This window comes from Desmodus rotundus, chromosome 5 (genome assembly GCF_022682495.2).
Source record: "Desmodus rotundus isolate HL8 chromosome 5, HLdesRot8A.1, whole genome shotgun sequence".
NCBI lineage: Eukaryota > Metazoa > Chordata > Mammalia > Chiroptera > Phyllostomidae > Desmodus > Desmodus rotundus.
The window spans coordinates 148,697,740-148,711,309 of NC_071391.1; the positions used below are offsets into that span (position 1 = coordinate 148,697,740).

A 13,570-nucleotide genomic window follows, 5' to 3' on the forward strand; every position below is an offset into this window, starting at 1 on the left:
AAACTGCAGCGGCTTCCGCCCAGAAAACCAACCCAAGTACGTGATACTGAGCATGCCCAGTGGGGATGCCCCGCCCCGAGAGAGCAATGGGCGGGGCCGGAGAGCGCGGCTGACCTCAGCCCCGCCCCAAGGGGCGGCTGCACCCAGTTGTAAAATACCTGGAGGGTCTGGAGTCCTTAACTACAGCCCACGGAGGACTCTCGTTAAATGCTGTTCCTAGCAGCGATCTTGGCCGACCGCGGCTTCTTTGGAAGGTTTACCGTTTTGATTCCTAAACCTTTTTAGGCCTGAACCCTCCTAACTACCCGATGAAAGACGTAGTCCTTCCCGCAAAATGCACGTGGGCCCTTACTACCAATATTTGGGCACCATTTAAGGAAGTTAGAGACCCTGTGCAGAGGAGTCCGTGACCCCAGGTTAAGAACCCCGCAGCAGAGAAAATTTATTTATTCTTTGAATGAATTAAAGTGTAAGTAAAATATCTATCTGGTTTTGACGCTTCCAGTACTTAAGTTATGACGAGTGGGACATCTGGCTAGGCCGCTAATGAAGGGAAATTTTTGGAGGACAGACTGAACACTGCAGAAACCTGCCGCCCTGCGTGCCTGCTGCTGAGCACAGAGCGCCTTTAATCTTCACCGTAGCACTCCAGGTGAAAACCAAGCTCTGGAAAACCGGGACGTGGAAGGCGGGACTGTGCCCCTGTGGGCTCGAAGTCCGCACTGTAAATATGCCATACACTGTCGGAAAAAGCTGCAGGGTAACTGACCACACAGGATTCGTGGAGTAATTAAGGGCAATGCATTTCTGAAAGCCCAGGGCCCCGCTCAAGAAGGAAGCGAAACAATTCTTTTTTTGAATTTTCAATTACAGTTTACATTCAATATTACTTTGTATTAGTTTCAGGTGCACAACATAGTTAGACAACCATGTATTTTACAAAGTGTTCCTGTGATATTTCCAGTACCCAACTGGCACCATACGTAGTTTTTACAATGTTATTGACTATATTTCCTGAGCTGTGCTTTACATCCCCCATGACTATTCCGTGACTTCCAATCTGTACCTGTCAATCCCTTCACGTTTTTCACCCAGTCCCCCACCCCATTCCTTTCTGGCAACCATAAGTCTGTTACCTGAATCCACGAGTCTGTTTCTGTTTTGTCCATTCCACATGTAAGTGAAATTGTGGCGGTTGCCACGGACAATGCCACTAAGGCTCACACAATGTGGGCTTGACCCATCCTGCCCTACTTCTGGATGTTTAGAACCTGCCCTGAATGATGTGCTTTAAAGACCTCCATACTATCAGTAAACCAAAGAAAACCTGGGTGTTCCTGTCACTTGAGATCCAACGACACAGGGTGACCTTGAACAGCTGCTTTCTTGATTTACATGGTCCAAGCTCCAGAGAAAAGGCATCTCCGAACTTATCTATGTCCTCGAAACCAAAGGCTCCTGAGTCCAAATGCTGTAAAAGCTTTGTGGGTGGTGCAGCTGGTAATGTGGGAAACGGGCACCGAAGGACTGGAATACAGGAAGGGTTTCAGTGGCAGACGCTCCCTCTCAGCATGAATGCAACAGATTCTTGCATAATTGTTATTTCCCGCTAGAGATGCACATCCACACACGGGGTATGTGAAGATGGTGGCAGAGGTTGGAGCGATGCATCCACAAGCCAAGGAATGCCAGCAGCCTCCAGAAGCTGGAAGAGGGAGAAAACGGATTCTCCCCTTGAGCCTTCAGAGGGAGTGTAGCCTCGCCAACACCCTGATTTTGGATTTTTGGTCTCCAGAACTGTGAATACATAAATTTGTTATATTAAGCCACTGAGTTTGTGGTAATTTGTTACAACAACCCTAGGAACTAATGCAAGTATTTATTCTTTTGTAGAAATAAGGTCGATACATTTTTTGAAATAAATATATAATAATGTTGTGCATGTCGTCATTTCACTACTTATCCAAACAATACTGGCCAATCAATAGAATACTTCAACGTGGCCAATAATTGAATTACTTCAATTAATTATTTTGATGACTACAATTCCTATTGAAAAACATAGTTTAACACTTCTAATTTTGTTATGAAAGTACATCTGTTACATCATACTTTGTTAGTTTGGTCACTAACCTAAATATTTTGACATAAGGCATGTGCATCTCCATTTGTATCTTGTCTCGTAGCTATGGGCGGACTTCCATGGGCCTGACCCTTTTACGGTTTGCCAACAGAAATGGAGAATTCACCCTGACAGTCTCCCTTCCCATCGCTGCAATTTCAGTTTGGGGTCTTAAAGACATCTCTCTCTCCAGCTCAGTGATGTGATTGAGGTGACCTGTGCTTTTGTGCATTAAGAGGAAAGCCACTTCAAGGTAACATCAGAGCCACCGACATACTGTCACAAAACCACACGTATTTCATGGGGAGGGCTTTTCCCTTATGCAGGAGAAGAATCACTGAAGTTTGGGAAGAGCCTCAAGTTCAGAAGGAAAAATAATAAACCATCGTACATAATTTGATTAAAGCCCTCCGTATTATTGCTGGAGCCAGATGAACCTAAGGCCCCGCCCTGTTCTGCCCATCTGCTGAGACAGAAGCACCAGTGCAGGACGTCAGCCAGGCTCCTCCTTCCAGGCCTCTTGTAGCCCGGGGCTGCCGCTCCAGCTGAGTCTATCTAGCACCCCGAGGTCTGCAATTGGGTCTGTTCTCTAGTCTAGGTTGGCCCAGTGGGCACGTCTCTTTCCATCCTGGAATCTTGATCTAACCAGTCTCCCAAGATCGGAAGCTTGTGTTTCAGCAAATTGGGACTATTCCAGCACCTATACAAAGACATACCAGAGTGTTCTTTTAATTGTGGAAAAGTATATATAGTATGGTGAACAAAATGCAACTGTGCAAGTCTGTCTATTACATAACCAGCTTTCGTGTGGGAAGCGGCCCTCACTTGAGTGGTTAACACAGTGCTGCTCAAGGCGTGGTCCAGGACTGCCAGTCTACACAGTGTGACTGCTGCAACATTTTCATTGTATTTTACAGTCCTGGGTAAAGGGGGTAACCAGAAACCTTGGCCCTTCACCACTTTAACACACACTAATTGAACATCTCACCTAACCCACCTTAATCTGCATAATCCAGATTATAGGACATCAGTTTACAGTATTTTCTACATTCATCTGATTTGGGATACTGGTCTTTATTACTGATTTGAGAGACAGACAGACAGATTTGTTGTTCTATTTACTTATGCATTCATTGGTTGATTCTTCTATGTGCCCTGACCAGGGATGAACCTGCAGCCTAGGCATATCAGAACCACTCTCTAAACAACTGAGCCACCTGGTTAGGGTGGAAGTACTGGTCTTAATGTGAGAACAGTATCTAAGCAGTTTATTTTTGTACTTTTAAGATATCACCTTCAGTTTTACGAACAATTGGCTTTACTGTTTCCAAACTTCATATTCTCTGCACGCACTCTTGGACCTGGGCCATCCTGTGTCTGCTGGCCTCTGGTCCATCCTTCTCCAAGGTCTTCACATTGCCCTTCCCCCATACTCCTCAGTCTGTAAACAAACTGAAGTTATTCTCATACCAACAAATTTGTTATTTCCCCAGGTTCTGTCCACTGTCTCTTCCTATCTACCCCTCGAATTGCCCTAGTTTATGACCTACGACCTGGACTCCCAGGTGGGCTCTTATTTGACCTCCTTGACTCCCAATGGTTGGGAGAATGATCTTCCTGAAACACAATCTGACCAGGTTGCTCCCGATTAAAACCCTCTAATAACTGTCCACCAGTATGAGCACGTCAAAGCTTCTTAACAGGACAAACAAGATTCCCCATGACCCACTCCCTCCCGTCTATCCAAGACTACAGCGTACATCCCATTTCACTATCGTGCCACCAACTCCAGCTCTTCTTTTGATCTCTTGTGACTGGAACTCCTTTTGCCCTGGCTAATTTCTTTCGCCTCACCCTTCAAGACTCAGGATATTGTAGCCCTGGCTGGTGTGGCTCAGTGGGTTGAATGCTGGCCTGTGAACCAAAGGGTCACCAGTTTGATTCCCAGCCGGGGCACATGCCTGGGTTGCAGGCCAGGCCCCCAGTAGGGGTCATGCAAGCAGCAACCACACATTGATGTTTCCCTCCCTCTTTCTACTTCCCTTCCCCTCTCTAAAGAAAAAGAAAAAAAAGACACAGGACATTTTTCTGTAGCTTTCCCTGACTTTATCACCTCAGTGCCTGTCACCATTTTACCTGACGTAAGTGCCCCTTCTCGGGGCTCCCAAGAGGACCCCGTGACCAGCGCTGTCAGAGAACTCCCCACATGACCCCAAGAGTGTTTCCATGTGAGCCTCTCAACTTGCGGGCGCAGGGACCTACACGAAGTACAGGGCAAGGGCTCAAATGTTTGCAGGCATCAAGTCTGGGTCCAGGTGGAACACTTTTCATGTCATCGGCCTCAGATTTAGACTTTTAGGCGTTGGTTTTCTAGAAACACAAATTGGACCTTACAGTAGCGGTATCATTACTTTCCTTGAATAGTGTTCTGAGGACTAACGGTGTGGAGTGCAGAAAATACGCAAGCATATTTTAATGATAAAAACTAAAACCCACAATTGGAGGAAAACAGTACCCTTGGTGGCAGCTTTATCATCCATCCCGATGGGACCCCGACAGACCAAACACAACAACAAAAAAAGCCTAAAGGATTGAGGGCTGTTCTTTTACTTTTTATTGCTGATAATTTCATACTTAGATTTTAGCTGGCATGTCTGTGGATGACATTTGACTCATCTTTTCATAAACTGTTTTGTCGTTCTTGGTGTAGCTCCCCACCCACCAGACCGAACACCCATGTTTCAGGATGTTGGGTTTCCTGGTCTCATGCTGTTGGCCCCCTTTATCCGTGCGTACAGACCTCTGTACCTGGTAGCCCCCCTTGCTCTTCAAGAACAACTCGCTGTTCAGAGCACAGCTTCTTCTGGTCAGCTCCAGATTCAGTGCTCCCACGTGCCACTTTATTTAACATAAATGCTGTCAAAAATCACTTTAGCTTTTCCTTTGTGATAATCGGTCTTGGAAAAATATTCTCTCCTTTCTCATGCTTATCAGTCTTGGAATGTCCAATTCTTTGTAGAAATAGCATTTCACACATGGCACACTGTTTTGGAAATAAGACATACTAATACACCTAAGTCTGTCTGTATTTGGCTCTGGAAGATGAAAATGAGCCCACATGGCAGGTACAGAATGCGCTGCACGACAGCACCAGAGAGGCCCCTCCTCTCCGCTCCACAGAGCCTCAGGGTTAAAGCACACATGTGACTTCAGCAATAAAGCCCGAGTCCAGGACAAAAGGAGCCCTTTAGGAAAAACATCAGTTTAAGAGTGACTTTTCAAATGGACCATTCTCTTTCATATACTTAAATTCAAATAACAAATACATTCACAAGCTCAAATGTTGGCATAGAATAAAATCATGTTCATTTATTTTTTTCTGCATCTTAGAATTAGAAGGCATAAAATTAAATATGTTGAATGTAATAAATTCATCCATACAAGTGCAAGTCTCCAACAATAACACATTTTTATGGCAGATTTATCATTTTAAAAATGTACCAGTAAATCAAAAAAGGGTATGTCATTTAACTTTTATTGAAGTGTACGGAGGTCTTCAGAAATCAAATATGAGCATGAAGGTATGGCCAAACATAAAATCTATCAAATTCAGTGAAAAGTTGCTGACTTCAAATAGTAGTTGTAAGAATGACCAATATATATTCTTTGTTAACAACCTCTCACTCTACAGTAAAAAAAAAAATAATAATAAAATAAACATTCAGTAAACATTCTTTCCTAAGGTAGTTTCCCTTATATATCAGTGATTTATCCATTTCTTTGTATACACAAATTTGTTCAACATACCAATCAGTGGTTCTCACAATTGAAAAATAAAAGCACAAAAAGTTTACACTCTTGTACAGGTAAATAAAAGATCACCTTGAATTAAACTGGATCTCCTTAAGGGCAGAGTATAGTTTCAGGTTCATTACCTATTACATAATTAGCTTCTTACATACAAATATCGACATATTTGGCTTGTGCTTCAAAGCCTTTGTGTCTATGACGTCCGTGTCAACGCAGCTCACAAAGCGAAGTCACTGGGGAGCTCTTTGCTGCTGCTGGCTGTGACCTGATCGTGCACCCGCGTCCCCTCCGCACCTGCGGTGGCACTGCACATCTCTGAGGCATCTTCGGCATCGGGGTCCAAGCCTTCAGGACAGGGAAGTTTTAGCAGCTCTTCCCGGAGCTGAGCGGTGTGACGCTACACGAGAAAACGAGGGACGTTAAAACTGCAAACCCAGGGATTCTAACACAGTATCAGTTGAGGGAAGAACTGGACTTTTTAAAAATCCAAAGCACAGGTCAGTAAGTATTTTGGGGCAACCTTCTTTATGCTAGCTGCTGTAACAGAGAGAGAACAAAGTTGGCAAAAAACTGATGTTTTTGAAAAGCCCTGAGCAGGTTGCCCACAGACCCTACCCACGCCCCCAACCCTGCAGAGAACAGCATTACTGACGACTTATTTGCTACATGTGCTCTTTTAAGTCAGAGAGCAGCATCTTGACATGTAATACATGCTGCCTCGGGGTAAACCTTTTTGAAAGAAAAGTCCATAAATCAAAGCCCAGTGCTATTTCAGTGATGAAAACAAGTATTGATCAGGGACTAGGCCCTATGGAGAATTCTTGCAAAATGTTTCACGTTAATTGTCTCACTTAATGCTCAGAACAAACCTTAGAAATAATTTCACCATCAGAATTTTTTTTAGGTTAAACAAATGAAAAAGATCTACAGGGACTGTGACTGAGTGTGCCCCACACTGCCATTTAGGGAAGGAGGTCATAGAGACTGGGTGTTTGCCTACAAACATTCCATTTTGGTTTGTAATTTTCTAGTGGGAAGGAAATGACCTCAGATAGCCCACCAAGGGGCTATCTTTGCAAGTTAGTTTTGTCAACCGTTGCCTTTGAAAATTAACTAACCAACATTGACAGAACAATTTTTATGCGTCAGACACTGTATTGAACACCGACAATGTAAAGCAATGAGTAGAATAGGGAAGACATCATCTCTGACCGCATAGAGCCTAAATGTTTGTTGGAAGTGTAAGACATTAAAACAAGGTAAGACAAACCACACACGTGCAGCCATCTGTAAGGTTTCAAAATACATTTACATGCTGGTAAATTTCTCTAGCCCCAACTTCCTTTCCAGTGTGGACAACACTAACTAGAGAAGGAGAAAGAAAAATTGGAGAACTACAAGGGCCCAGGCGAGGCCTTCAGTGTGGAATTAAGCTGGACAGCGGCATACTTTTCTCAAGCAGCACTCAGCAGCACAGGCACAGGAGCTGGACTACGTCAGGGAGCGACACTCCCAGGTCCAGGTGACACAGAGAGAACAGAGTGAAAGGATCTGAGAGATGAGCAAGACACTGACTGAATAACAAGGTCAAAGAGGCAGGACACTAGACACTGAGGTTTTGTGTACCACGCGAGCACATGTGTGGAACAACAGGAAGTACCATGCTGCGCTACAGAGAGAACTGGGAGTAGAAGAGGGAGAAGAACCAGGGGCAAGGAAGTCTAACAGACCACGAGCTGTGGGACCGGACAGAAGTTGGGGGGCGGGGGGTGCCCCCTTCAGAAGGCGGCACTGACAGGGTGGGCACTGAATAGGCACGCTCAGTGAAGGAGGGGTAAGTAGTATCTAAAGACTTTAAGGCGGAGAAAGAAATGGTTCACAATTAAATACACAGAGGAAGTTAGAAAACCTAATTAGAGAGAAGGTAAGTTCTAACTTCAGACCTTTAATGAAGTGATGGCAGGGCGTCTAAGTAAAAATGCCAGGGACAGAATTCTGAGAAGGCACAGAGCAGACAACAGTTTGAAAAGTCACTTTTAAAAAGTAAATGGACAAAGTCCAGGGTATAAACACGATGAGAGAGAAGGAGAGAGAATACAACGGCCCTGAGGACCAACATGTGAGCCTTCCCTCCCCGAGCGTTCAGGAGAAGGGGGAAGAAACGCACTGAAAGGGCCCGAGAGCGCGGAGCAGCCAGGACGGGCTCCAGGTGGCAAGCACCGCAGAGAAGACAGACATCGCAACAGTGCCGCGAGTGTCTTCACACATAGGCACGGGGTGCTGGAAATGCTCACACTGAAGTCATCTAATTTGAAAGTCACGGCAGGCTTCTGTGAAGAGAAATTTAAGCTGCAAATTGAATGAAAGTGGTGAGCATTGAATAGAAGAGCAGGTGAAAAGCACAATGAAAAGCATTTGTAAAGGGCTGGAGGGGAGAGAAAGATGAGTGAAGAGAGAGGTGACCCAGGGTCAACGGCTCCAGAGAACTGGAGAGAGGGTGACTTGCGTAGAATGAAAAGTTAAACGGCAGAAGATTAATTGGCGGGGGAGCGCGTTGTGTGAAGTTTTATGATGGATGCAGAAGTGTTCATCGCTCCAGTATGCTAGTAAAAGAAGAGAAAGTTTTATTTTATAATAATTGGGCAAAATAAAACTAGCTTGGGAAATGCAAGTGTTAAAGAGGAAAATAATTTTTTCTTTGTCAAAGTTTTAAAAATGGAAATCTTAAAGTTCGAAGGAAAGGAGCCAGCAGAGATGGAACACCATGAAGGCAGGAAGAGGGAGGACGCTGGGTGGAGGATGAAAGGAGCAGGGCTGAGTAAGAACAGACTTGTGAGTCGGGGAAAAGACACGCTCCGACCCCACCCTGTTTCCCACCTCCACTTCCTGAATGCCCCCCACGCGGGTCCGCGTCACAGGCACTTCCACCATCAGTTGGTGGAGGCTCTACAACTACCGTCTCCCCCATTACTCCAGGTAATACAACTCTAGGAGGCAAGCGGCCTGCGGAAAGGCTACAGGAATTAAAAACATCACGGAGTACATTTTGCTGTCACCACCTTCAAACAACGGGGTAAAACTCTGTTGGCCCAGCCCCTGCACTCATTTCTTTATTTTAGGAACTGCCGATTCGTGGTTGAAATGAACATATCTTTTCTATAGACTTCTGGGTAGCAATTCAGGCCTCTGAACTTGTAACACATTTTAGTTTCTTTGGTTCCTGACCACCCTTTACCATCAGGGGGCCGTGGTTCTGCCAGTGAAGAGACATCTCTTCTTGTAAGGCCCCCAGCAGGGCTCAGTAGGCGGCTTCCTCACCTTGAGAGCTGCTGCGTGGTGAGACATCGTTCTGCCCACTCGCTTATCGCTGCTGTACTGCTGGATGTCGGCAATCCACTCCTCGCACTGGGCCATGATCTCCACTCTTTTCAAGTAAAAGTGTTTGTGTATCACCTTAAGGATAAACAAGCAAGGGAGCAAAGTGTGTCCAGGTCAGAAATTAAAAGACAAAGTATGGAGTGTTACAGAGGAAAGAAATTTAAAAGCACTGCAATGTTCTTCTCTCCATGAGCCTCAATTTAGTGAACTCTACCTTATTAAGAGGAAATAATTAGGTTTATGACATCAGGCGGCACATATTGAAATTTCCAATTCTATAGTGGAAGATAACGCCCCACCCCAATCAAACATTCAAACAGCTGATGCTTCCCAGAGAGAGTAAGGCACGCACACTGTGAGGTGTTCAGAAGGTGACTGTAAATGCACACATGACCAGGAGAAAACAATCGTGTCAGAAAGGTACCGACAGCAGGAAAACTGTCAAAAGGTCTGCCTTTAAAAGGGAACTCAAGGGACACCCCGACAAACTAAAGATACTCCAAATGTCACAGGCATTTGAACAGAAAGCACAACAGAGGCATATTTTTACCTTCCCTTCTGGTTAATTTATGGGTAGGATTTTATCTTATGAAATTCAAGTTCCTTGTAATAATTGTGGTTTCATTTGACATTAAAGAAAATGGTTCTTTGAAAAACTAAGTAAAATTTCTTCCTGTGTAAGAAGTTGGAGTCTAACTTCTGACAAATTTAAGTAAGAAAACAGATCAATTCGGAAACATTACTCTGGGTTCTGTGTGAGCTACGCTCCTGTCTGCTGAGCTCATCGACCCTAAAGAAATCGCAGCAATATGTCGTACAAGGAAAAAAATCATTAGGAAACCCTGGAAATGGATGGAAAACACCAGGAAGATCGTACTACATCTACCTGTTTTTGTGTTTGATGCTCACAGACTGACATGAAGAACCGTAATAACCACATAACCAGATGGGATGTGAATAGAGCCGAAAAAAATATTTAAAACATTCCAGGGAACGCAAAGGGGAAGAGCCACACCTGACTGGGAAATGGGAAAGCCCTCGTGGACAAGGCGTGCCCCCTTTAATGTGAGCTGGGTTCCAAAGGATGAGAAGGTTTACTGTTTCAAACTGCACTATTTGCTTTTTGCAAAAGGAACCCAGCCCCACTCTGAGTTTCTTGTGTTAACAGTAAATTTTTCTTCCAGAAAAAAAAAATGCAGTAACCAACAAATTATACACTGGTTAAGTGTATGTACTTATACATTTTAAAATACATTTTAAAATTAGGTTTAACATATACAGAAAAGTACACAAATCATGTATACAATTGGACACATTGCCCCATTAACACATCAATGTAATCTGTACTCAGATCAAAAAACAAAAAATAAAAATTTACAAGCATGCCAGAAGCCCACCTCTGCCACCTTTCACATTTCAATCCTCATTCAAAGGCATACATACACCATCTCACTGCTTTAAGTGTAAGTTAGTTTTATTTACTTTTGAATTTTTATAAGTGGAATCAAATGAAATGTACTTTTTTGTGCTCTATGCTGTGTTTATATTTGTCTGTGTTTTTATATACAGCAGTTCATTCATTTACTTTGCATTATTACCTTCCTTGAATATTCCATAATTTGTCCATTCATTCTGTTGATGGATGATTGGGCTGTTTCCAATTTGTGGCAATTGTGACTAATGACATGAACATTCTCCATACACAGTATGTACACAATTGCTATTGGGCATATACCAAGGAGTGCAATTGCTACTTGTAGGGCTTGTTAGAGCCTGCCAAAGAGTTTTCCAAAGAGGTTTTACCTATTTATATTTTCATCAGAAGTGTATCAGAGTTCTAGTTACTCCACACCCTAACATTTGGTACCGAAGCCTTTAAACTCTGAGCAAGGCTGAAGAGGGGAAGACAGGTGCCAGTCGGCACAGGCTGTGTAGGCCATGGCACAGACTCTGGGGTTCCTTCATCACACAGTGGGGGGTCACTGATATGACTGCCTGGAGAGTCACTGCAGGGGGACAGAAGTGGAAGCAGGGAGCCAATTAGAAAACTACTTCCACAGGCCAAGCAAGAGGTAATGGTGGCGTGAGACAGGCTCCCCACGGTGAGACTGGTCTTCACCTCCAAATTTTGATTACGTTTTGAAGGGTGCAGCCAGCAGGATGTGTCCATCGCATGTGGCATGTGAGAAAAAGAAGTCACAGGAGGTTAAGGGTTTGGGATAGATGATGGTGCTTTTACTGACGGAGGGAGAGAAGAAACAAGAGTTCAGTTTTACAGTATTAACTTTGAGATGACATTATACATTTTAGTGGACTTGTCAAGTAGTTTACATTTCTGGACTTACTACTTGAGTCTTACGGCACTGAAGGAACTAATTTACATACAGACAGGAGGAATAACAAGTTTTTCGGGGGAAGAAACACAATTTCATTTATCCTTGAGTTCTGAGTAGCGCAGGCAGCGCCTAATAACAGCTGACATTAAAAATGGCTGTAAAACAAATTAATTAAGGAACCCAAGCTTGAAAAAGAATAGAGTATTATGCTTAAGAGCACAAAGAAATACATGTATTTCCTATTATATTAGGAAAAAGGATTTTCCACAGCCTTTCAAGATAAATACAAGATTTGTGAGCATACCCAACTTTGTCATTCAAAATGCAAATTCATTTAGTAAAACCAAACAAGAAATATTATTTTTGTATTCCTTCAGAGTATATTCAGCAATGCTAGCTGGTGAAGAGGAGGGCTGAGGAATGAAGCTACATAGTAACCACAAGTAATATTTGCTTTATATCACAGATCGATTGTCTGTCAGGTAAATATGCCAAGTCTTCCTCTAAAACATTGAGTTTCTAGCACAGTTTAAGAAGCTGATGATCAAGGGAAATAATTTTAGGGAAGAAACATGTCTCATGACACAGTTAAATTGAGATGTGACGCAGTAATGTGACATGGAGGGTGAAATGCAGTCACATTTTAGGCAGACGGCTGACTACAGAAAAAGAGCCACACTTCAGGATGTGGAGAAAGAAAAGCACTTGAGAATATCAAGACGGGTTTAGAAACTCACAGAATCCAGCTTTTTCCTAAAGAAAAAGTCTTTTCTTCAACATCTGAACACAGATATTACTATAAGGGTAAAGTTTCTATTTACAAGACAACTTTAGAAAGTATCTCAGCCCTCGTTAGTGTGGCTCAGTGGATTGAGGGCAGGCCTGCAAACCATAAGGTCGCTGGTTTGATTCCCAGTCAGGGCACATGCCTGGGTTATGGGCCGGGTCCCCAGTTGGGGGTGTGTAAGAAGCAACTGATCAATGTATCTTCCATGCATCGATGTTTCTCTCCCTCTTTCCCTCCCTACCCCTCTCTCTAAAATAAATGAATATCTTTTTATTGAATAATGAAATACCTTTTATGAGGAATATTTTAGTAACATATTTAGACAACTTGCTAGTATAATCGCAACTATCAAAAATAACAAATAATAAAACTGTCCCAAAATCTTGTCAGATGCCTTTCAGGAAGTGCTTTTAAGATTCATCTATATGACATTATTACTCATCTTTTTATAATTAAAAACTATAGTAAAGTTTAGTTTACCATAAATATAATTCTAATAAACTATGTTCTATAATGTCTTTAATAAAGTACTCATTAATCTTATTGAACATACCTCTTTAAAGCACGGTGAAGGGTTTCTGATCTGTTCCAGCATCGCCCACTTAACTGTGGCTTGTCGAATGTTTCCATCGTATTCTCGAGAACTCTGCGTGCCACTGGGGGTGCCTCTGGACCGTTCATATCCCGGTTCATTAAAGTAAGGCTCAGCTACTAATATAAGGGACTGAACAGACACCAGTACCTGAGGAACAAAGAGATAAACAGGTTGTAATGGGAAATTTTGACTACCAGTAAACTGGTATCTTGCTTTGTCAACTAGGAGTTCCTTTTACTATGTTTCCACATGTGTATTATTATCACCATAAAATTGATGTTAATAATTATATTACTGAAATACTCTATTAATAAATAAAAATAGATATGAAGATTTTATTCCTTAAAACTGCTAAAAAACAGGTTAAATGTCACATACCAATTTAAACATTATTATGCTCCAACTGTCTTTGCTCTTAGAGAGCATAGAGCTACCCGTGCACTCTTAACAATATTCACTTGTAAGGAAAACCATACATGAGGCAGTCTTCACTGTTATTCCAAGGAAGATCAACTCTCACAGTACCACAGATACCTTATTCC

General features: G+C 42.9%; 1 protein-coding gene across 9 annotated transcripts in view; it reads right to left on the reverse strand.

The window, feature by feature from the left end:
- Positions 1-5,463: 5,463 nt before the first annotated feature.
- BIRC6 (baculoviral IAP repeat containing 6) overlaps positions 5,464-13,570 on the reverse strand; it is a 199,338-nt gene continuing 191,231 nt past the window's right edge. For all 9 annotated transcript variants that reach the window (XM_053924549.1, XM_053924547.1, XM_053924548.2 and 6 more), the window contains exons 72-74: positions 12,987-13,175; positions 9,251-9,385; positions 5,464-6,329 (exon numbers count right to left, since the gene is read on the reverse strand). In XM_053924549.1, coding sequence (XP_053780524.1) covers positions 6,150-6,329; positions 9,251-9,385; positions 12,987-13,175 — 504 coding nt within the window. In that variant the 3' untranslated portion in view covers positions 5,464-6,149. The remainder of the gene's footprint in view (positions 6,330-9,250; positions 9,386-12,986; positions 13,176-13,570) is intronic.